The following is a 25,447-nucleotide window of genomic DNA, read 5'->3' as shown; positions in this document are numbered from 1 at the left end:
GCCAATAGCAGGCTACCCGCAGTTCGGTATCAAAGAGCAGGCGCCGGCAGCTCCGAAGAGTGTGAGCACAGGCCTCCGTATGAAAAGAGGGCGGGGCGACTGAGAAAATGGCAATTTCGCGCTCCTCTTGTGAACTCTCGTTTCTGTGCAGGACTACAATTTTCAGCTGGTATGTTCGTAGCAGTGCTTCCTCTCCGCAGGATCTCCTTTCTCACCAAGCCCAAAACGGTGAATTGTTGTGACCCTTTTAGGTATCACAACAATCCTTCACATTGTGCTACAGTAAAGGTGCTACATATACAAGAGCAAATTTACAAAATGCCAATAACGGCGATTTGTATTAGGGCTGAATGTGTAAGCTTTCATGAAACATTTCTGAAAGCGTTAATCAAGCAGTATTAGGCACTGCTTCAACACCGCAATGCAATAGTTTGCTTCGCGTTAAGCTGACATCCAAATTGCTACTCCGCGTGCACTATGCTTCCGAATATTTAACCTCCAGCTTAGTTTACATGTTAGGTTTGCGCTTTTCTACGCCCCCGTCATTCCAGTACCAGAAGTCAGTTAGCAAAGCACATTTTCGGTCTCATTAATATTGCAGTGTTTTCTTTGCTGTCACCTTCTCTCGTAATTCATATACTGAGGGCATCTCTATTTACAATAAATCAATATGTGAAGGTTACAAGCTCCTAAATTTCGTCCTACAAATCGAGAATCATGCAAAATATGACGTCATGCGGGTAGGTATGAGACTCGAAAAGTGCTCACGGATTACGACAAATGCACACGAGTACGGCGTCATGGTGCTGGCTTACGACTGTCACGCAGGTCGACAGCTGTTACGTTCTTTTATACGTGTCGTTGTTTCCAATGTGAGGGGCCAAGACAACCTAAGTACCTGCTGACACGCGAGGACTTGCGGCATTGTCCGCTCTGATATAGTCAGAACGGTGTTTAAAGAAACGGCTGCATCGGCAGTTTCTTCCAAGTCGAAAAAAACGTTGTTTATAGCAAAGTCCAGGTGCGGCAAAAGAAAAAAACGCAAAAGGCTCCACCGCTATGTCACCTTTATTGGATCGCAGATGAAAATAAGTGAAAGACGAAGCACAGCGATAAATTTTTCCACATGAGTAGGTGTCTCAGAAAGAAAAAAACGTAGTTTTCATTTCATTGGCAAATTGATAAACGTATGAAAGGCATACTAAATCTCGGAAAATCATTTATTGGCTAAATTTCTAAACATTTAGTTGTTAAAAGCTATTTGATATTGGTCTGTCATCGTCATTGACAGTACCTGCGAGACTACATTTTCTGCACGTTAGGCCTCGAAACATTGGCAATGAGGATTACCTAAAATACGAAAGGACATCTGGTACTGGCTCTAATTAGTGGCTTTAAAAATTATGTTCTCCAGATAAGAGGACGAAATTTCCAATTGTGTCAGCACTGCAGTGAATAGAATGGATAAGTTGGAGGGTGTTCCCATTCGCCACTGCCGAACATACATCGCCAAAGTATCGTAGAATTCGCTGATGCATTTGCATCATTTGTAGATCATTATTTGGTGACCAAGTTTGTTCTCTTTACTTCTTTCTTTCTGTGAAATCTTTCTTCAATGCACTGTGGTCACTCTTTCTGGTGGGTACAATTGAGCCAGCTTTGTAGACAGCAGCCGCTGCAACAAGACATCGGACGATAGCTTCCTCACCAGCGGTTCGAGTCAAGGCCTTTGAAGTTTGCCGCCCAGCTGTGTGAGGACATAGTGACTTATAACCTCCTTATTGTCTTACGCTGCATGATTTTGCAGACCCAGTTTTATGTCATAGCTGTCTGGTAAATCTCAAGACCGGGGGACTTGTGAGCTACCTTCTGGAGGACATTGTGGCCACGTGGGCTTTTTAGCGGTCAAATTCAGTCGAGGTGTCTGGCTTAACGCTTGTCAGTTGACCCCGCTGTCCATCCTTACTGTCGTGCCGCAGGCACGTGTTGGTATACAGTTCAGCATAGCACGCCATGTCGAAGCCATGTCAAACTGTGATGACCACGTCAGGCTGCTTACCGACCCTCACCCACAAAGACCACCGTCGCGGGCAATGGCGGCGGCTACGTAACGGCGATAGGACAGTGCACGAGTGCTTGTGTTCGCGATGTACACGAGAAAGTATCGTCGCAACAGGTTTTCCCTTGTCTGTTCATTGTAGCGCGTAGCCCCTATTACTCACAAACATGAAAGCTGCTTCAATTCTACCTTCCCTAGCAACGCGTAGAAAACAATCACGCATTTGTCTTTTTCATAAAATATACAACCATAACCCCGCTCTTCGTTCCTTGTTCATACACCCAGCTCCATTTCGCTCACACCGACTTGATCATCATCATAAGGTTGACATACCCTATTTTTCAACTACTACAGGCTCGCAACCATTTGTTCCCAGGACAGCAGGTGATTGGAATCACTTACCAGCCTTCGTAACGGATATAACTGATACAACTGCAGTTAAAAATGTCTAATCCAGCGTACTGTAGCCCTACATGTTTATTTCTTGAACTTACTGTACATTACTAGTTAGTGATTGTGATTGCTAGATTGTGTACATTACTAGATTTTGTGATTATTTTGTATAATGCTTCCAGTTATACTTTTTGTTGTTGTTGTTGTTCATGCTGTTGATCATTATGCACACCCCCACCCCCTCTGTAATGTATTTATACCCTGAGGGTACTATGAATAAACAAATAAATAAATAGTACTTATAGTCTGTGTTGCATACACAAGTTACGTGTCACCATTCAAAGACTTCCAATTCATATCCACTATAAGAGAAACGGCGCCCGTACCATTTTTTGTATCGTCGTTCGCATCCACTGTGGCTTTTCAATGCTCTGCAATCCGTATGCAGCCAAATGGATAAAGAGACAAGACGACGAATGTGAAGAAGAGAAACAGGACAACGTATATTACAGTGTATTGGCTTTTCTTTTGTACGCACTGCCATAGGAGCTTCCCACGGACATGCATTGTCGAATCCAGATCATCCAAGCAGCTGCTGTTGCATAGGGAAGTTATTCCACTGAGGTGTCTGCTGAGCACGAAAAGGAGAAAAAGGAAGGCACAGAATGGAATGAATTTCATTTTTGCCAAGGGCATTCTAGCAAGTCGCAAATGATATGCACTTTTAAATGCGAAGGCAGCACACCCAATAAGCCTAACAGAATAAATACCTTCAGTGAAAATTAAAGCTCGGTAGATGGTGCCATGTGCTTACGATGACATTTTTAAAGCCCTTTTGCTTCCGCGCCATTCGGTTTATTTATGAGAAATACCTAAATGGCCTTACCAGCATGTTAGCATGATCGATAACATAGCTGCTCATAGAAACGAATGATTATTGATAGGGAAAGGATTATTCAATTTATTGCACTTGCGAGTGCGAAATTGGAGCCAAGCGATATTGACATTATGTTTGCGTTGAAACAACAAGATATTAGTTTCTGGAGAAATACAGCAAAACCAGTACGGGCACTTGTCTATGTAACCAGAAGGTCCATACCGATTCGACAACACGATGGCACACACCAACACTATTTTTTGCTTGGCGTGTGTACCGCTTGGCGAGTTCATAGTTTAACTATATTATTAAACGGTGCCTAGGGCGCATGCGCGATAAACACACAAGGTGCGCTGTGCTAAGGGGCATTTTATTTAATCAAAGACGGGTCATAAACGTTTCAGAAATTACACTTGACTGATGGATGACGTAAACGGTATGAGATAACGAGTCGAAGAAATACTGTCGAAGAAATAAGTACACTGGAAGTAGCATCAGTAGGGTGATGAAAAGAAAATTCATACGGTCATTCTCAGACCAATATTACCAGGCACATGAATGTACCATATGTTCGATTTCGTCATGACTTGCATGTACTGATCGTAGGCGTATACGATTATCTTAATGTTGACATATATGAAATGTATACATACTATAATAATTATGTTCAATGTGGCTACGGGGGAGAGGGCTCGTCAGCCCAGGGTCACTACGTTGTCTTTGTCGCTTATTTGCCTCTATGCAAGCTTTTGAACAAAGATTCTTTCAGTCAAATAATCACCTAAACACCTTTCTTCAAACGATGCTTTGGTTTTCAGTATATTTGAAGTTACCGCTAGAAGTGAAATTCTCCAATATGAACCTAAAGTCATTTCGATAAAAATAGCTGTCAGCAGCCATTCGGTACTGAGCAAAACTGAGTCGGTTTACTTCGTAATTTTATAGCGCCTGCAATGACGACGATTTCGAGCCATACTTTGGAAGTGATGATGAGGAGAGAACTTATAATTACATCCGATGAAAGGAATTTAGGGCAGCTCCACATAAGATGATGATAATAGGAAAATAAAATATAGCAGCGAGCATTTCCTACCATTTGCAAGGGGTTCGAGTATCCAAATGTCTTTGTGGCGCCAATCATACCACCGGGAAATCCACCACCCATTGCACCTATTGGGCCACCCACGATGCCACCAGTCATTCCACCTATTTGGCCACCCATCATGCCACCAGCTATACCACCTATTGGGCCACCAATGATGCCACCGGCCATTCCACCTATTGGGGCACCCATGATGCCACCAGCCATTCCACCTATTGGGGCACCCATGATGCCACCAGCCATTCCACCTATTGGGACACGCATGATGCCGCCAGCCATTCCACCTGTTGGGGCACGCATGATGCCGCCAGCCATGCCGCCACCAATGAAGCCTGGGCGCATAAGTCCTCCACCCTACATAAAGGAAGTTTAGCGAGTAGCTTGGCGTTACTTTCAAACAGCTTCGTACTCTGTTTATGATGACGACTAAGAGCTACTTGAGCAGCGAGAGCTCTAAGACTAAAACTACCCTCAAGTCAGCTGCGTAATTCTTTCTCACTGCTGAAATACGGTGTCATGATAATGGTAATGAAAAAGTGGAACGCACCTAAAGAGGTGATGCCACCTGAAGAATGAGTGCATCATATTTCATGAAGACAAAAACCAGGCCCAATATACGCACCTAAGCGCGGGCTGGGCTAAGAACGTCTTGTGGTCAACAAATTGCAATAGGCTATCCGCAGTACGGTAATAATTACCGCGAGGGGGCGTAAGTACATTGACTATCTGCAGCCCAGTAGAGGAAGATACAAAAGGTAATGCGTGATTCCTGCACAAAAGTGCATGAAATGGGGTCATCTTAAAAAGAAATTTAAAAATTACCCGTGAACACCACCAAACGTTGGTATTTCCTTTCATAGATCGGGCCAACGCAGGTAAGTGAGCATAAGTACTATACTCGGTCACAACCTCCAAAAAAATGTGAGTTCCGCCCACAGCCATCTCTCTATCCCTCCCGCAGTGAATTTGCGTATATGCTCCGTCCAATAGCGCTTACTTATTTTCGTGACGTTGAGCACTCTTTAGAGTTTCAGATAGTTGACTATCTATACCGTATAGAAACACCTTTGTGTCGCTCGTTTAGGTCGGAAACGTGAATATCCTGATAAATTTCGTCAGCTATTCTGGCATCGCTACTCAGCCAAACGTAATGTTTTAGATAGTAATGACGAACACGTGACTCTTAATATGCGTTGTATTTACATTAGCCGAGTAAATGCACCTATGGTTCAAACCGAAGCCAGCTAGCACGACTGTCTTTCACAAGTGAAGAGCAAGCGCGCCGCGATTCTTTGGGCGGAGCTCACATTTTAACAGAAGCTGTTTAAGCTAGCTGCAATTAGTATGTGCGTCCTATCAGAAAACTATCATCATCATGAGCGGGTATGTGCCATAGAAATAGGGCAGATCCCACTACTGACCGCTACGGTGTGGCCTGTAATAACACTCAGAACAAGTACAGAGGGTGAGAGGAGGAAAGAGAGAAACAAAAAGAGAGACGCAAAGAAAAATCAAAAGAAAGAGCAAAATTCTTGCCGAAAAAAAAAATTCTTCACGAGGCGCGATTCAAACCCGCGTACCCTCGATCCGAATGCAAGCGTCCTAACCACTCGACTATCCAGACGATTTTTTTTTAATGCGATAGCAATTTTATTGACAGTCTCGGCTGGCTTTTGTCCGTCCCCGTCGCCGCCGTCATGCACCGTTTATGTATAAGTATGTATATATATATATAGAAGCCCCAAAGAAAAATAATTCAGAAAATGCTTCCGAAGCCCGGAATCGAACCAGGGACATCTCGCTCCGCAATGCGTGGCGCTAACCACTGCGCTACAAAACGCAGATCCTTTAGATAGGTAACGGCGAGCGTTATATACACACCCTTTACCGCTGGCCCGACTGAGAGACAGCAGGTTCTTATAAGCGTTTCTTCATTACCAGCGATATGGCGCGAGGAGCGCGCGCTTATCTCAAGGAAAGAACGGGGGCGAGCGGGGGGTTGTATGTCTTGTGCTTTCCCCGTGATGTCCGCGCTGAAGTCACAGCGCGTACGAAGGTCACTTCGCTCGCTGCAGCGACCGCGTTTGCAAAAGGAGTGCGCTGTTCAAACAGAAATAGCTAACAACTGCATTTAGTTCGCGCTCGTCCTGTGTGTATCTGTTCGTTCGTTTTGTGCGTCCTGCTTGATGTTTAATAATATCTGGGGTTTTACGTCCCAAAACCACGATATGATTATGAGAGACGCCGTAGTGGAGGGCTCCGGAAATTTTGACCATCTGGTGTTCTTTAACGTGCACCTAAATCTAGGTACACGGGCCTCTACCATTTCGCCTCCATCGAAATGCGACCGCCGCGGCCGGGATCGAACCCGCGACCATCGGGTTAGCAGCCGAGCACCGTAACTGGTATACCAACGCGGCTGACTGCTTGATGTTTCAGCAGTGCGCTTCAAGTATCGAGCTGTGACGCATGATAGTTCGCGCTCGTCCTGTGTGCGTTCTTTTCGTGCGTCCTTTGGGCTCGGGCGACGCGCTGGCAATTTCGAGCTGCTTTCCGTTCTTCGCGTTACGATCCAATTTGTTGCTATCACATTCATTGCTTCGCCGATGCGGCAAAACTGTGACTTTTTTAATTAATGGAAAGATGACCTGTTATTGCTATGAACCGCGCGCTACATAATTCTTCACATCAGAATTCCCTTACCATACACAACACCCACATAGGCATTTCAAAAGTATGGAAAACAGACACATGCGTCGAGAAGTGCAAGCCACTCCAGAACGGACTCAAAAGTCTCAGCAACACTGCGCACTTGAGCAGCTTCTTCTCGGAAGAGAGGCTTCGTCGATCGTGGTGGCTCGGCGTGTCTGTCGATCCTGCGACTTTTCCATAGCGAATAAAGTCCTAATTACATAAATACATCATACGGTGTATTATTGGTTGGGCCCTTTTTTAAGGGAAGGACCCTAATACCATGAGCTGTGATAGGAAGGTCTTTTCTGATTGTTCTCTTTATAATGTCCCAGGAATAAAATGCTAGCAGAGCATAGCATAACATTGTACAGTGTAGTGTAGCGAGGGGGTGGGAAAGGGAAGTGACTGTGACGAGATATGTGATGGTGAGGAGGAGTGTGAGGAGGATAAAATCCCGCTGCTCAATACTGGTTCACTAAGAGAGAAAAAGAAAGTTATAGAAAGAAAGAGAGAGAAAGAGAAAATAGAGAGAAATAATGGGAATAATGACATAAAGACATACAACGACTTGGCCGGACTGGTACGAAGCTGCCGTACTAGGGAGCGGGAAAGGCAATGGCAGCTGCGAGAAGAGCCCGAAGCGATGGAAGCCCTACGTCAACGACAACGTGCCCGTGGATCTATGAGATGTGCGAACGCTCTGTTCTGTAGTTTGAACATCAGTGCCGTGACTAACCAAGCTAAAGCCTTGCAACAGCCTAGAAGCAACCAGGTTAGACTTAAGAATCGTCCAGTTTCAATGTTTCAAGCCTTGCGCAACTTATTGCAAGCTTCGCCTTACTTTTCTATGCAATTCTAATCATTCAATATACTTCCGTAAGATTCTCATGGAAATATATGGCCAATACAAGGAAAGCATGTGGACTCCCTAAGAACATATGCGCATTTATTGGAGTGGAATATGGAACGTATTAATAGGAATGTGTGGCCGAATGCTGGAATACCCAGGGAATTGCGTGTTTAGGCCCAGCCATAGCGCGAAGCTACGCTGCGTATTCATTTGAGACATTTGAGACAAGGAGTATTCATTTGAGACGTTCTCTGCAAATGACAAGAAATAATAAACGCATCGAAGAAAGACCACCGAAAGTTTTAGCCGAAATTTGTAATCGTGACCGGCACTGCTAGGGGCGTCCACAAGCGAACAGCTAGGTGAACCTCTTTCCAAAGGCTGCTTTTTCCAACAGGTGGCTGGTTTCCACTGTGGAAAGGACACCGGCTGTAACGCTCTGGCAACCCTGGACAAATTATAGATCACAGCGCTACCATTGGTATACCGTAGTTATGAAGCCGGCAGGATGTTTCAATCAGAGCGCTTCCTCGTACTATCAGTGTGGAGAAAAATAGCGCAGTTAACAAAACAGCTTGTTCTGGTTGAAGATGTGTCTCTCAAAACTTTACAAGAATTAGGCAGACCCGGTAGAAACGGACTTCTTTTCTCAGGCTTCACCACAAACATCCCAAACAGGAAAGAAACTGATGACGTATGTGGCGCGTCTCCAGTGGCGCCTCTCTACGCCATCAAAAATATATTAGTTGAGGTGACATCACAAATGAAAATGTTGCAGTGATAATGATTTCATTCTATCGTATCAATAAACATTATTTCGCCAGTATAATTGACGCGCTTTTGAGACATTCAGAGAAGGGTGATTCAACACACTTTTAGGGGTTGTTTTACCTGCATGGCCATCCCTTGAGCCAACACATCCTTGGCCCAAGAGGTCGTCATATTTCAATGTAATACTCTAATTTATCACGCGAGGAGTCAGAAACGTGTTGAGAGCAATTCGCTAAATATGATATCGAGTCGGGCCCTCTTTGCCTATAGGTGCAACGTATGAACCCCCTCACCATACTACTCCAGAATGCTCGGCTGGAGAAGCTCTTTACCGCAGCACCTGGAAAGTAGCCACCACCTCCAATCTGAAAAAAAAATTGTTATGAATAATGTTTTTGTGTTCGTTATTTTCGAAGCTGCACCATGCAGAGGACTGGTGTATATTAACGATTGTCCTGACCACGTTCATTTCTATCATCAGATCCTGTAGTCATGTACCAGATACACAATATTAAAAACAACCCGTTCATATATGCAACACCATGACTAATGAACTGTGTTTGGCGAGGAACATGTTTCAGAGACAAAAATATGAGCGGGTCAGTGATGAGCCCTTGTTGAATAGTCGATCACTGTAGCAAACTCATTAGCCCTTGTCGGAGGCGTATCAGTATTTATATTAGGTCATAAACGTAGTCTCAGCTTTGCAAACTAGTATGTTTTGTATGCCTTTTAAATATTGTTCCCTGTGAAAAACTTGTTTGCAAATTGTTCTCCGTCTGTGGGGCCACTTATACTTCCATTTTCCTTATTGAATTTTAGAATTTACCACCAGAAATATTCCGCTGACGCGTTCAACCTAATTTCTTTCATTTGTATGACCAAAATAAGACTTTCTTGCCTTCCCCATATCGTCAAAAGTTTGTTGACCCTTTGCGGTACAAAACCTTTACCCACCTTCCGTTCCTTCCGGAGTGAAACTAGAGAGAACAAAACTGAAGTAAAGGAAGTTTACTCACTCAATAAAGTATGAGGCCAAGTGGAAAAAGCGTTTTTTTTTCAAAATGTCGTTTTTTGTATTTGGTAATGTTAAATGCGCAATTTATCGCCCATCATTTTACTGCATAATGTTTCTGTCTACGCAGTTTCTTTCCAAAGATACAAGCAACCAAAGATGCTAGACAGCCCGTTATCTACGAAACGGAAACTGAAAGTGCCAGTTTTGTGTGCATCATAAAATTAGCTTGATATGTAGTACATTGTGGGTTATGTAACAATCATATCAAGTGCGAACATATAATAATGCGCTAATAGCATTGTAAGGCCATCATTTTCAATCATAAAAGTAATAAACTTCTCTCCAGCTGGACGCGCAACCTCTTACACCTCAAGGACACGTACATGAGCCTGTAAATAATTAAATTTGCTTTCTATGATGCTGTGTGCCTTTTTATTAATGGAAACAAAAGGACATTTGCTATTAACACGAAAGCGTTTTATGCCGCGGTCCACCAAGACTTTCATGCCGTATTTCCGTCACGGAAATACGTCAACAAAATGAGCGCCATCAGATGGCAAAGAAAAAGTTCCGTTGGCAGGAGTCGAACCCACGACCTCGCGATCTGCGACGATGGCGGGCGGGCGTTTAGCCCACTGAGCTACCGCCAGACACATTAAAGATGCTACATGAACCCGCCTTTTATCTGTCACATTTTCCTCTCAGTTGTCTTGGATGGAAGGGTGGATGGATGGATGGATGGATGGATGGATGGATGGATGGATGGATGGATGGATGGATGGATGGATGGATGGATGGATGGATGGATGGACGGACGCTATGAGCGTCGCCTTGATAACGGGGCGGTGACGCGTGCCACCAGGCTCGAAAAAAAAACCGTTGGTACGACCATCCCATTCGGCGCGTTTCCATAGAAGTGTAATTTCGTGAACGCTTTAACACCGCGAGGTGGCGGATTCAGCCCAAGCCTCGCTCATAGCATCCATCCATATCAAAAAATACCTCTCCGACGCTCGCCTGGCAGTCGAACCGCGTTCCCCGCTCGCGCTGTGAGAATTAGCTGCCAGCCTAGAGGAAAGACACGGCGCGCGTTGCGTTTCTCTTCGCGTTTCACGACGCTTTAAAGGAGCGCATAGTGAGTATCAGTGTTTATTATGCGCCTGTTGATGCCATCTTTGCGCGGAATTCACCATATGCGGTGTCCAGGTATATCTTGACAACTTCACCTACCGCAAGGGTTAAATCATGATCATGGGCGTTAGTCGTCGGTACGGAGATGTGCCACTAGGCGTCAATGTGAGGGCGTCCACATCAAGCGGTGCTATATAGGCCAAACAACAGTAGACATTGTACAAACTCTCATATACCAATTCAGGATAAACGATCAGCTACTTCTGTAACGACACGTTTTACTTTCGTGTTATACTGATTCCTATGACGGAGGGATCAGCCATCTTTTTTGAAGCAATTTGGCTTCGAGCCTGGCCTCTACAGTGCAAAAACTTGCCTCACAAACGATCAGCACCGCGTCTCGAGAGCGTCCTAAAACGGCACTGATACTGCAAAGCAAGCTAGAAAAGAAAAGGGAATTTGCCGCTCGAGCAATGGCACACAAGAGTAAGGTCCAGGATGGAACTAGCTACAAATATCGAGGATTTTATGGCTATTGGTCACCTTGTGTAAGCGCTGCACATGTTTCAAATCTTTTTTGTTGATTTTCTCAGAACTAACATTTTTGGTATTTTTGCCGTACGCGAACAATCATAACGTTTTTGCTATTGAAGTTTTTTTATTAAAACTTGGCACACTTCCTTAAGACATAGGGGGTGGGCAATGACCCTCAATAAGCAAAATCGAGCCGTAATATTTATTATGGCTGCCTGTTATACGAAAGTGCCCCTAGTGTTAGTGCATAAATTTGTGGTTATTTAATCACTATAATTTTAGTACTCTTATGATCTCATTTTTTTTGTTCGTTGCACTGGCCACAGCTTCTTTTATGTCTCTGCAAAAAATGAGTATTTTTCGTTGAGTGGAATTTATTTTAGGACTTTTCACCTGAGGCCTACTTTTAATGAAATTTTCAATTATGAAAAATTAACGAAAATAGGACTTGCTTTATAATGCTAACATCCTCCTAAAAAGGTCTGCTGTGCAATGTAGACTAATATCTAGTGATTATTGCTTTTTAAAAATTTTTTTCCGACATTTGGCATCTTACCCTAAGGCATGTCGCATAACGCAAGGAGAAAACGCGCCCGTGAATCAACCACGAAACAAATTGTCGAGCACTGCCCGACCACGATCGACTGCGGTCGTGTTGCGTTGTCAGTAGTGGCCCGACAACAGAGCACAAATAGCTCATCAACGTTTTACGGTTTAGTTGCCGTTAAAGAAACCAGATTATTCTCTCCCCCCTCCCCCCTATATTAGTTCTATGCGGAGAAGACGAAACAATGCTTACCATGATATGGCTCCTCACAGTGTTGAAAGCGACGACGGCTAAATGAATGAAAGTGAAAACAAAATTGGCATTTGTGATATTTCAATATGTTCCGTAGCAAGCGAAGAAGCCGTTGCGACCCTAAAAGGCGCCATGTCACGATTCACGCCCACGTTTCTTCGCCTTTTTTTTTTGTCTGCCACATCAGCAAGTAGAACATGGTCTTTTTCCAAGAAAGGTGGTTATGATAGTTCCAGGTCATTCACTGCTTCTCTTTTCAAATGAGAACTTTCTACTTTGTGACTTTCTTTCTTTTTTCTTTTTGCTGCGGGGGCGAATGACCGCTGGCTCGGAAATTGTGGCTTAGAAAAATCTAACAACCTCTGCACTAAGTTTGGCACGCTGTGGTTATATACACCGTGAAAACGTGTGATACATCATAGATACCTTGGATATTTTTGTTTACACGAGAACTTACCCCCGAATGCAGAGATGTTACTTGTCTCGTACTTGACTCGTACTTGACTCAAGACAGCTTTGCCGCTCGCCATAAATCGTTCTCGAACTTGCGGACGACTTGCGGGCGACTTGGCTCGGTCGAAGTCAGGACGAGTTTCAAGTCTGCTGCGGGGCTAGCTTGAAACAGTCTTGATGCGTTATTCCAACATGGCCGCCTCTCGAATGGACGTCGCGCGGAGGTTGTCCGCTTTTGAGTTTGCTTGCCACGCTATGGACGTAGCATATTTCCTGAGGTAAATTGCCTGCCGAAGATTCCGCGACCAACCTTACGTGACCGAGGAAATCTGATGGAGTTGTACGACGAGGAACGATTCGACGCTAGCTACAGGTTCACCAAGAACGCCGTGCGGCAGCTTCTGGCTATGTTGCCGCTCCAAGAAAGCGGGGACAACCGAGGACAGCCTGTGCCAACGTTTATAGAGCCTGTGCCTCCCATGTTGCGGCTACTGATGGCGCTCAGGTTTTACGGCGCTGACACATTCCAGACAGTCACCGGCGATCTCGTCCGCATTCCACAGTCGACAGTGTGCCGCGCAGTCGGAAAAGTGACCCTGCTCACCGCAAAGCACTTTCACTCGATGCTGGTGCGCTTCCCGCAGCCGGCGGGATTTCCTAAAGTTATGCGGGACTTTTATGAAGTGGCCGAATTCCCTGGCGTTACAGGATGTGTCGACTGCACACACGTGCGCATTAATAGCCCCGGTGTATTTACGCTCACCAATTACTCGTCTCCCGAATACAAAACATGTGGAAGGTCACAAGAGTAATAGCTCAAGTGAACCAGTCATGCAAAAAAATGTTGTTCTTACCAGTTTTGTGGCGCTCTCACTTTTCTCTTGCAGCTTCCTCTTTTCATTTCTGTTTGATGTTATTCCAGCATTTCTTGAGCTGCAGGTGCTGGCGCCTCGTAATCCCGTGGTTGGCTTTGTGGCGCTTGGCTATTTCTTTCCACGTTTCATCTTTTTTCGCCACTGACGCGACATCAGTTTTTTACACTCGATAATGTGCTCGAACTGCCTCACAAGATCGATCAGCACACTTTTCGTCCTCGGTGAAGCGCGGGGCCGCCTTGCGCTGAGGTGTCTCTTTGGACGACAACGTGCCTTGCTGCGACATCTCAGCGAATGGTACTTTCTCCTTGATTCGACGACTTCGCTTTGCAAAGTGACGTGGGGGACGTAGCATGAGCCGAAAAATGTTTTCATAGTACACAACATTTTACGCCGTTTTTGTCTCGTTCGGTTCAGCTGTGTGGGATTGAGAAACTTGACAGGCATCAGTTTGCAGCACAACGATACGAAAAATTCCTTAAGCTTTTCTCAGAAAAAAAGAGCTTCCCCTAGTGCGGGTTTAATCCACGGACCAGCAAAAATTTTTTGGTGACAAGGCGAAGCTTTCCTTGGGACTTCCTCGTAGCTTTGTATTACAAAGAGGTGCTCTCGTACAAACAGGTGGATGAGCTCTTCGTTCACCTCGCAGGACGCGCATGACAGGCCTGTGTCTATTTCGTTGTTCGCGACAAAGCTTCCAGAAGATCACATATCTTGACCATGTGCGTCCCCCCCCCCTACCCTCACCAACATGCAGTGCGGCATTGCTGCACCCCGCGAGGCAAAATTCCGCCGAGGCCCATGGTCCCGACCCCCGCTTCTTGTCTTGTTTACCAAGAATCAGATGTTCAACGAAAGTAGACAAATAATTAGCATTTCCAGTTCTATTCTTTAGTTTTTTTTGTTGGGTGGCAGCACCCACATGGGCCTGAACAAGGGCTTTGTACACCTTGTTCCCAGAAGTTGTTGCATTTTTTATTTATTCATATATAACTGCGACCCAGCTCGCTACAAGCATGTCCATAGGCGAATATAAAGGCTAGTACCTTGAAAATTCGCGATACCTCGCTTAAAACTTGCGAGCCAGGGCAGCGCATATACACTCCGCGTTCGATAAAAAAAAACGACGAAAGAACACAACGCAAACCATGCCTTGTTTCGCATCTTTATGGGAAGTTCTATTAGCACACAGGCCAAAACAAGCAAGCTTGGAGTAACGCGCCGCGCTTGGGCGGCCACTGAAACCAGTGGGCAACGGACGCTTTACACAAGCAACACTGTACATCGCTGCGGCGGCGGGAGCCACGTGCCGCTCGTTAACAGTAAAATGACAAAAATATGCTTGTAGCACTTTGATCTCATAGTTCTTTTGAAATATACGAACTTTTCTTGCTTTAACACGTGCCTTACGCCAACAACTTCATTATTAACCTCGGTACCAGGCGAGCAACGTGTTTCTGCATTGAAGCTCGTTCTTGACTTGACCAAGCAAGACAGCTTGAGCGTCTAGGAAACGCGAAGGCCGACTTGGGTGTTTTCAAGTCCGCTGCTTGCTTCGGGCCGACTTGCTCAAGTCAAGCTGAAGGCACGAGCCAAGTAACATCTCTGCATTCGGGGGTTAGCTAGCTCTTGCAGCATCCACAGCGGACACGGATGTCTGGGTAAAAAAAAAATTAAAGATGTAACGAGAGAGACAGGCAAGGAGAGAGAAGGAATTCAGGAAAGACAAAGAGGTTAGCTAGACTACGTCGAGCTGCCTGGTCTACAATTAGGGAGGGCAAAAAGTGGTAAAAAAGAAAGAGAGAGAGAAAACGACCAGCGTGACGAGTTCACAACACACACACAATGCAGCGTATCACGGCTAGTCGCTCAATTAAGTTGTTTTTATGAATTGCAGGAGGGCTCGTGTGGCTTTCTGGGATGATGAGCTGTGAGTCCAGAGAAGAAAACGTGGGAGAGGGGGGGGGGGGGGCGAGGGCTAATCTGTATAATGTACGCATCCCGGTATTTGACGAACGCTTTCTAAGTAAACAAAGAAATGTACTTACACGCAAGCAGAGACAGCACATAATGACACCTCATCGTTTGTTACTGTTGACGGGAGACAGCCCCAATGCTCGAAAGTCGCCGAGATTGTGCGAGCGAAATGAGAACGCTAAATACCTGAGCTTCACTCGCGCAAATTCCGCGTGAGCCTCGCTTTCGCTTCTTTTTCATGAAGACACAAACTTCATTACCATGTGCCAAGCGAGAACTCAGCTGCATAAGCGACTTGTCAAGCGAGTACCAAGATTCTCGTAATTTCTTTTCACACGAGGATGGGCGTTGACGGATTGCGGTAATAGTTCTCGAAGCTAGTTGCTTTTTCCGAGGAAATGCGCTTATGTAGGAAAGGATGAGCTTATAAGCGCGGACAGAAATCTGACAACTACACGCGGGAGCCCAAGACGCATTTTCGTTGAGCAGCAACATGAATGTCACGACTTTTCCGAAAATATAACTTGATCCCAAGCTCAAATAATCATCCAATGAGCAATGTTTGGCCATTTCAGGGAGTTGGTCTTGGGAAGCACTTGATGCGAATTAAACTGCGGCTTCATAATTAATACTTGGACCAGCATCACAAGAAAACATTTTGTGAGGTAAAGTAACAAAAACATTATTTGTAATGATGTAAGGCACTCCATACAAACCGGTATATGCGATCATATATGCACTAGAATACTATTTGCATTCACAAACCTCATAGCCTGTGAGAAATATAGTGTATTCACAGGCATTAGTGTGCGTGCAATATTAGTGTATTTGCTGGCATTGCGGCTCTTTCACCGTTAATTGTCGACCAAAACATACGTATACAGGAATACGTCAGATGTTTCATTGTGGCGCTGCAAAGGAAGCTTCACGGACGCGACGACAAATCCCCATTTCGCTCAGTGCCATTGACATTGCAACCGGCGATCAGTCTGGCCTGCCTTTTGCCCATTGAATGCGGGGCTACCATATCTATCTATCTATCTATCTATCTATCTATCTATCTATCTATCTATCTATCTATCTATCTATCTATCTATCTATCTATCTATCTATCTATCTATCTATCTATCTATCTATCTATCTATCTATCTATCTATCTATCTATCTATCTATCTATCTATCTATCTAACCACCTACCTCTGGGTGCTCTCGTGATCGCCTCCTTAACTTGGTGTCGACCAAAATTGGCATGGGAGGGTAAAAGAATTGGACGAATATGACTGCCTTGTGATGACATGAACAACGTGAAATCACTGTCGCGCACGTCGTCAAACCCTTTCCTCCAGACACGTGTGGCCCATACCCGTTTACCACGGCCGCGGTGTACGGGTATGCGCCACAGGTGATTAACAGTTTATATCTACCCAGGAACTGCGAGAACCGACAATCGTAATTTAAATGCGAGAGCGTTAAGAAAAGCCGACATAGGCAGCGTTGACCCAACGAATGGAGAGAATAGAAATTAGGATCCCAGCAGTAACCGAACCCAAGCATTCTGCGTGGCAATCAGATATTCTACCACAGAGCCACGCCAGGTCCATAAACTTGTTTGGAAAAACAGCCTATGCAGGTGTAATGTTGGTGTACCGTCAATTGTGATTCTGGTGCTGGCTGTCTAATTTTACAAGAAAGCAATAAACACTACATATGTACTTCTACGATACAGGCGTCATGTCAGATTAACGTGTCTGGTTCCAGTGTTGGCTCCGCTTTTGTAGCAGCCTAATAAAGATTACTTTTGTATTCCTATAATTCAGCAAGCTATATTGAAGCATTGCTCGATCCCGCAGGAATGCATTAACGAAGGTTACGCATGATATTCACATGATTGCACCATAAAGTCCACTTAGTTTCTATAAATACTGACGTATGTACTCTATCGTGAGGGCTGACGTTATGTGGCACCATAAATCACCCTTTAAAGGGGTCATGAAGCGCCCCTTGGGCTGATTGAAAAAACACATCCTGCGGAAAGCTGACACGGCTATGAACTGCTCTGCCAAATATTACAGTCGTGCGCGCCGCGTAATGGCCACAAGCGGAGCGCGAAGTTACCGTTTCCCCAGGCACCCTCTTTTCAAACAGAGGCCGGTTCTCACTCTCGTCGGTGGGCGGGGCGTCTGTCCGCTGTACGTCGCAAGAGACATAGCATGCTTATTGGCCGATAGCCGACGTAAATCGAGCTCGGCGTTCGGATCAGATGCGCTTCTTGCCGCGGGGTGCCGCCACTTGCTGGCGCCGCACTCCTCAGTACACGGTAGCCGCACTCGCGCAAGCGAATCACAGCAGGAGAGAGATCGCGTTTCATGACGCGCGCTGGCGTAACTTCTTTCCCCCATGTCATCCCTCCCTGTCTAGCTTCCAGTGCGCTCGTCGGCACGAGAAAAGAGAGAAAGCGCTGGGAGCGTGCGCCAAACCCCCGTAACTCCGCTGATTCTTGACGGATTCGAGAAATTTTTGCGGCAATCGATTCGGGAGGCAGTACACTCCGATACTGAGGCCATTAGATCATTACTTGGAAAAGTGGTTCATGACCCCTTTAAACGCCGGTGTGGTCGACATGCCTGGTAAGCCCACGATGTGCACACAACTACTACTCTCCGTTTCATACATCAGGTGCAACGCTACGGAAGCTAGGGAGACTTCTTGCCGTAGATGCGTTCGCAGTAAGAAATAGTGCAATGAATTTACCATCCGTAATCTGATTTTTTTTCGTTCTTAGGCTGTGTAATAAAGGAAGGTGATTTGTGCCCAAGAAATAAACGAAGCCCGTTATTTACACTGTTGTCGATAGTTTATTTTGGAACGCTTAGCGTCTCTTTCTTTTTTTGTATCATGGCCTTCGTGATTAGCACTGACAGCGCGTAGCCGGAACTCATCGCGGAGGCCAAGCACAAGACGCGCGGATTTACACATTTTGCTGGCCGAACTTCGTGCATAGCTTCCACAGCGTTGCACCTGATGTATGAAACGGAGTATACACTACAAAAACAAGTCGATCCACCTCGCAACGCTTAGTTCAAAGCCATAAACAAGTTACATCATCGCCCACTTAAGGGAACCATGTGTGGATGTGAAGCAGCGGGGAGATGGTTCGCTTGAGCGGGAGAAGGTGTAATTTTTTTAGGAGCTGGCTCACCAGGTTCTTAAGCTGGGGCGAAGTCCCGCGCCGTAAGCTGCATCCATCCATTCAAAGCGTCGTGGAACGCGAATAGGAACGCTACGCGCCTCGTGTCTTCCCTCTAGCCTGGCCGTTAATTCTCACACGGTGAGCGGGGAACGCGGTCGACAGGTGCGCGAAAGGAGGGGACCATAGGCGGGGAGCGAGAGAAGGAGGGGACGCGCTGCGCTCGCGCTCATCGCGGCGTTGCGCAAAAGAAAATGAGGCGCGTGAGAGGGGGGGAGGGGAGGGCGCGTGGAGGGGAAGTGTGTGGAGAGGGTTTACGCATGCGCAGTTAGGGTGGTCCCGCCGCACACCACGACCGGATTAAACTCCGCCATAACCTGCTTCGCATCTAATGCAGCATAAAAATACTCGCTGACTGCTTCGCATGAAACCGATTCCCACAACGCGTGGGATCTGTCGATTTTGTTTTCTTCTTTTTACCTCCTTTTTACGAAGCCCTGCGTGGTTCTCTACGGTGTGATAGTGGTAGGCATCCAAAAGTGTCAGCATGCCCATCGCGTGCGAAAACGTGTGCTGCATGTCGCTCTAAAGTTGTAGTTTAAAAAATTACGGGCGATGCTTAGACCTTTCTAAGATTGTGGAAACAGTCAAGCCGGACCCACAGCGATGTGGAATGGAGCTCTATGAGCCGACACGGCGACGTATAGTCACCGTGCAGTATCTGGGCCGGTGCGTCCAGGACAAACACTCAAAATGTGGTCTTCGGAGGCACGGCTTTCCGAGCTGGCACTCGCGAGCCAACTGGTGACCCTAGATCAGGCACGGCGAGCCGCCGCGGCCTGTGGGGCTCTACAAGAGGGCTCCATCCACGATTAACCACGGACTCCCATTTTCAAATACTGTTCATTCATCATGATTGGACACTGGACTAGATAAACGCTTGTGGACGGCTATGTATTGCTATATACGGATTGATGTGTTAGCCTATATATTGTGGGCAGAAATAGGAATGTGTGCGTGTGGACCCTGTTATTTTAACTTGTTTCAGTGTGCTATGTTTCTTTAGCTGCTCATTTCTTGACTTTGGGTCATAGGCGGAGAGTTTTCATTTTCCCGGAGGGGGCGGGGACCCGACTTGCTAGCTTTTCCACAGTTCTCTCTCGCTCTCCCCATATATATATATATATATATATATATATATATATATATTGTTACGCGTAGAGTTGCAGTATTTACAGTATATTTACAATACGTAAGAGGTGTAGCGTTGACGCACTATGACCAGTACAGCAGCATCGATCTAAGCCCGAGACACCTCAACTTCGTCTTCGGCTAGTAGCGTCCTCTAGTGCACAGTGGCACAAACACTTATGTGACATTAACTCCCGGCGGCAGAAGCACCGTCTCGGTGCGTCGGGTCGGTGTACGTGATGTAGGGTTTTAGTCGGGAAACATGCACAGTCTCAGTAGCTGGTGAGGGGGACGAAGGCTTGGGGGTGAGTGGCGAGATCTCGTAGGTGACTTCGGTTACTTGGCGAAGAACTCGGTAAGGTCCAGCGTAGCGCGGCAGCAGTTTTTCACTCAGGCCGACGCGACGCGAAGGCAGCCAGAGCAAGACCAGGGAGCCAGGGCTGAAACGCACGTCCCGATGGTGACTGTCGTACAGGCGCTTTTGGTCGGCCTGAGACGCCAGGAGTCGATCACGGGCAACGCGACGTGCCGTCGCCGCTCGAGCGATGGCGTCGTGAGCGTGGAATGTGGTTGAGTTTGCCTCTGAAGGAAGTAGCGAGTCGAGAGGCAAGAGCGGGTCGCGGCCATACAGCAGATAGAACGGAGAATAGCCAGTAACGTCGTGACGCGACGAATTATAGGCAAACGTCACAAACGGTAAAGTGCAGTCCCAATCGCGGTGATCCTCAGACACGTACATGGATAACATGTCCGTGAGTGTACGGTTCAAGCGCTCAGTAAGTCCGTTTGTCTGAGGATGGTAAGCGGTGCTGAACTTGTGGCACGTTGCACAAGAACGGAGAAGGTCGTCGACAACTTGCGAAAGGAAACAGCGACCTCGATCAGTCAGCAGCTGACGAGGAGCACCATGGTGTAAGATGACTTGATGGAGGAGAAAGTCAGCGACATCGGTTGCACAGCTGGTAGGGAGGGCTCGCGTGATGGCATAACGTGTGGCATAATCAGTCGCTACGGCCACCCACTTGTTACCCGCGGACGACGTCGGGAAAGGGCCAAGGAGGTCCAGGCCGACACGAAAGAATGGTTCGCTGGGGACAGCTATAGGCTGAAGGTACCCAGCGGGTGGGAGAGGAGGCTTTTTGCGGCGTTGGCAGAGCTCGCAGGAAGCGACGTAGCGCCGAACAGAGCGGTATAGGCCAGGCCAGAAGAAACGTCTGCGCACGCGATCGTAAGTTCTGTAAACGCCCAAATGTCCAGCGGTGGGAGCATCATGCAATTGCGAGAGGATAGATGGTCGCAGGTGCTGAGGAACAACGAGAAGCCGTTCAGCACCGTGTGGTGTCATATTGCGTCGATATAAGGTGCCGTCGTGCAGGACAAACATACGGAGGGTGCCGTCCCTTTGTTCTGAGGTGAGGCGTTGTATAAGAGATCGCAAGTGTGGGTCACGACGCTGCTCGTCGGTGACGTGTAGGAAGTCGCTGAGCGACAAAACACAGGCATCCGAATCAGTTTCGGTGGTGTCAGGTGGGTCGATGGGGTATCGGGAGAGGCAGTCGGCGTCCTTGTGTAGCCGTCCAGATTTGTAGGACACAGAAAATGTGTATTCTTGGAGGCGTAAAGCCCAGCGACCGAGGCGTCCCGTAGGGTCTTTGAGTGAGGACAGCCAACATAAGGCATGATGAAATGTCGTCCGAACAAGTATGGTCGAAACTTGGCAATGGCCCAAACAAGGGCGAGACACTCACGTTCTGTGATCGAGTAATTGCGCTCTGAGGGCGATAGAAGGCGGCTAGCATAAGCGATGACACGATTCACCTCCCGCTGTCGTTGGGACAAAATAGCACCAATGCCATGGCCACTTGCATCCGTACGAACTTCAGTGTAAGCGGACGGATCAAAATGACCCAGAACGGGCGGATTTACAAGGCGACTCGTAAGCGTTGAAAATGCCTGAGCTTGCTTTGGTCCCCACTTGAATGGGCTGTCCTTTTTGAGAATATTGGTGAGAGGACGAGCGATTTCGGCGAAGTTCTCAATAAATCGTCTGAAGTAGGAACACAGCCCCAGGAAACTTCGGACATCAGCAGAGGTACGAGGAGGTGGAAATTCGCGGACTGCGCGCACTTTGTCAGGATCCGGCTGTATGCCAGTAGCGTCCACCAGGTGACCGAGGACTCGTAATTGACGACGGCCGAAATGACATTTCGCAGAATTGAGCTGCAGGCCTGCTCGTCGGAAGACGTCAAGGATGGCCGAGAGCCGGTGGAGATGGCTGTCAAACGTCGGTGAAAATACAATAACGTCATCAAGGTAACATAGGCACGTGGACCATTTAAAACCACGCAGAAGAGAGTCCATCATGCGCTCGAAGGTGGCTGGGGCATTACATAGTCCAAAAGGCATCACTTTGAATTGGTAGAGACCATCCGGGGTGACGAAAGCCGTCTTCTCGCGATCTCTGTCATCGACTGCGATTTGCCAGTAACCAGAACGTAAATCGATGGAAGAGAAATAACTGGCACCATGTAAGCAGTCCAGGGCGTCATCAATACGCGGAAGCGGGTAAACGTCCTTTTTCGTGATCTTGTTCAGATGACGATAATCTATGCAGAACCTCCAAGTATTGTCCTTTTTTTTTACTAAGACGACAGGGGATGCCCACGGACTGGAGGAGGGCTCGATAATGTCCTTCGAGAGCATTTTCTCGACCTCTGTTTGTATGACATGACGTTCTGCCGCCGACACACGATAGGGACGCCTATGGATGGGCGGAGCGTCGCCAGTGTGGATCGGATGGGTTACAATGTCGGTTCGACCCAGGGGGCGATTGTCGAAATCAAATATGTCTTCGTAGGACATCAAAACGCGGCGGAGGGCATCAGCGTAAGAAGGTCGTAAGTCAGGAGCTATCATTTTGGCGAATTTGTCGTTAGATAGCATCGTCGGAGCCGAAGGTTGAGCCAACTGAGATGGTTGTTCATAGCTGAGAGCAGACACTCCGGACTCTTCCAAAGGGGACAACACAGCGAGAGACACACCCTCAGGAAGAGCTTGTGGAGACGAGCCAAAATTCAGGATAGGAAGCCACGCACGGTTGTTGGTGACTGTAACGATGGAGCTAGGGAGAACGATTTGGCGCTCTAGCAGGACGTCGAAAAGTGGGGACACAACATAATTACCATCCCGAAGTGGTGGGCATGGTGACATGAGCACATAAGTCGCAGCGTCAGGTTGCAGCAGAACAAATTCAGTGCAGCGAAGTCGGGACTGGATATCTGCGGTGGTGTCGTTACAGCACTGGGGTAGCTCAAGCCTCAGAATACCGGTTGAGCAGTCAATAAGGGCAGAGTGAACAGTCAAAAAGTCCATTCCGAGAATCACCTCGTGAGGGCACTCCGCAAGTACAGTGAACAGAACTAACGTTGAGCGGTCGGCGATGGTAATACGGGCTGTACACATTCCCATTACGGCTGTTGTGCTGCCGTTGGCTACGCGTAGGACAGGCGACTCGGCGGGCGTTAGTACTTTTCGAAGACGGCTACGAAGGTCGGAGCGCATGACCGACACCTGAGCACCAGTGTCGATGAGGGCTTTAACGGGCACATGATCAACAAAAACTTCGATTAGGTTTCGTTTAGGAGCAAGGGTCAACAGAGGTTTTGCAGTCAGGGTCGTCAACGCAGCCTCACCTCCAGGGGCTGCATTGGTTAGTTTCCCGAGAAGCGGCCTGAGTAGGATGGGGACGGGGGACGCCGAGATGTAGGCGAACGGGACTGACGGCGCTGCGGTGACGGCGAACGGCTATTGGTGAATGGAGGAGCAGCAGGGCCAGCATTGGACGGGTCGGCTTGGGGTGACAGAGGACGAGAGGCGCGTTCGTAGCGGCGGTCAACATATGGTCGAGGCGATGAATTCCAGCGGTCACGGCAGTGGCGAGAGATATGGCCGATCCGGGAGCACACGAAGCAGATTGGTCTGTCGTCCGGTGTTCGCCACTCAGATGGGTTTCGGTACCGATTCGAGAAATACTGTCGAGGTGCAGCAGAAGCAATGATCGGAGCGGTAGAGGTGGGACGGGGGCTAACGGCGGACGGGATGTCCATATTCGCAATTTCCTGGCGAACAACAGCTTGAATTAGTGAGATTGTCAGATTGTCATGCGTATGGGGAGGACCACGAGCGCTCGGAGCCATAGCCTCAAGTTCGCGACGTATGGCTTGCGTCAAAGTTGGTGATGCTGGTTGAAGCAACGGCGCAGGTTCGTTGCAGGATGAGGTCGGAGCCGTATTAGGAAGCCGGTCGAAGCGTTGGACGATGCGCTTGCCTTTTGCTTGTTCGAAGTGGCGGCACTCTTTAATGAGGGAATCAACTGTTGTGCAGCTCCTACAAAGCAAGAAGTTGAATGCATCGTCGGCGATGCCCTTCATAATGTGTCCGACCTTATCTGCCTCCGGCATGTTGCTGTCCGTTTTTCGGCAAAGTGCCAGAACGTCCTGAATGTAGGCGATGTACGATTCGGTGGACGTCTGGGCACGGGAGGCTAGCTCCTTCTGGGCTTCCGCTTGGCGTCCGATTGGTCTCCCGAAGAGATCACGTAGCCTCTCTTTGCAAATGTCCCAACTTGTGAGCTCGGTTTCGTGCGTCTCAAACCACGCCTTTGCGGTTTCCCCCAGGTAGAATATCACGTTCGCCAGCATAAGGGTTGGATCCCACCTGTAACTGTTGGCAACGCGCTGGTACATCGCCAGCCACTCTTCGACGTCTACCTTGCCAGTACCGGTGAAGATTCCCGGATCACGTAGCGGGTTCATGACGTATTGCACTGGTGTCGAAGTGGCCGGGACACTGTCGGTAGCCATAGCAGCGGAACCGATGTGACGTCCGCTGCGGAGATCCAGGTCCGATTTTCGTAGAGACTACCCCGCACCTCCACCAAAATGTTACGCGTAGAGTTGCAGTATTTACAGTATATTTACAATACGTAAGAGGTGTAGCGTTGACGCACTATGACCAGTACAGCAGCATCGATCTAAGCCCGAGACACTTCAACTTCGTCTTCGGCTAGTAGCGTCCTCTAGTCCACAGTGGCACAAACACTTATGTGACAATATATATATATATATATATATATATATATATATATATATATATATATATATATATATATATATATATATATATATATATATATATATATATATATATATATATATATATATATATATACATAATTTATTTATTTATTTATTTATTTAATCATACTGCCAATCCCAAGAAGGGATTATTGCAGGGAGGGCAAGAATATACAATACATAAATACAGTCAAAAAGCAAAATTATACAGGCACACAAATTTTTGAAATTCTGGGGAAGTAACACAATGCTATATAAAAAAAGAAAAAAAAGAAACATGCAACACTACAGAGCCAACAGTACACCATTGGAAACCAAGCATACACAAAACGCAGTGGGTGCGATATATGATAATAGGTTACAGATTTTTTTTAATACATGTGGTATTCAATTTTTACGAA

At 47.0% G+C, this 25,447-nt stretch overlaps 1 protein-coding gene across 1 annotated transcript in view; it reads right to left on the bottom strand.

Moving 5' to 3' along the window:
• Window positions 1–3,032: 3,032 nt before the first annotated feature.
• The window catches only part of LOC119375356 (translation initiation factor IF-2-like), a 36,342-nt gene continuing 13,927 nt past the window's right edge, over window positions 3,033–25,447 (bottom strand). The window contains exons 2-5 of the mRNA XM_037645535.2: window positions 23,604–23,715; window positions 20,122–20,493; window positions 4,423–4,763; window positions 3,033–3,080 (exon numbers count right to left, since the gene is read on the bottom strand). Of these exons, the coding sequence (XP_037501463.2) occupies window positions 3,033–3,080; window positions 4,423–4,763; window positions 20,122–20,493; window positions 23,604–23,715 (873 nt within the window). The remainder of the gene's footprint in view (window positions 3,081–4,422; window positions 4,764–20,121; window positions 20,494–23,603; window positions 23,716–25,447) is intronic.

Source organism: Rhipicephalus sanguineus, chromosome 11 (genome assembly GCF_013339695.2).
Source record: "Rhipicephalus sanguineus isolate Rsan-2018 chromosome 11, BIME_Rsan_1.4, whole genome shotgun sequence".
NCBI lineage: Eukaryota > Metazoa > Arthropoda > Arachnida > Ixodida > Ixodidae > Rhipicephalus > Rhipicephalus sanguineus.
This window is presented reverse-complemented; position numbering and strand designations above follow the sequence as displayed.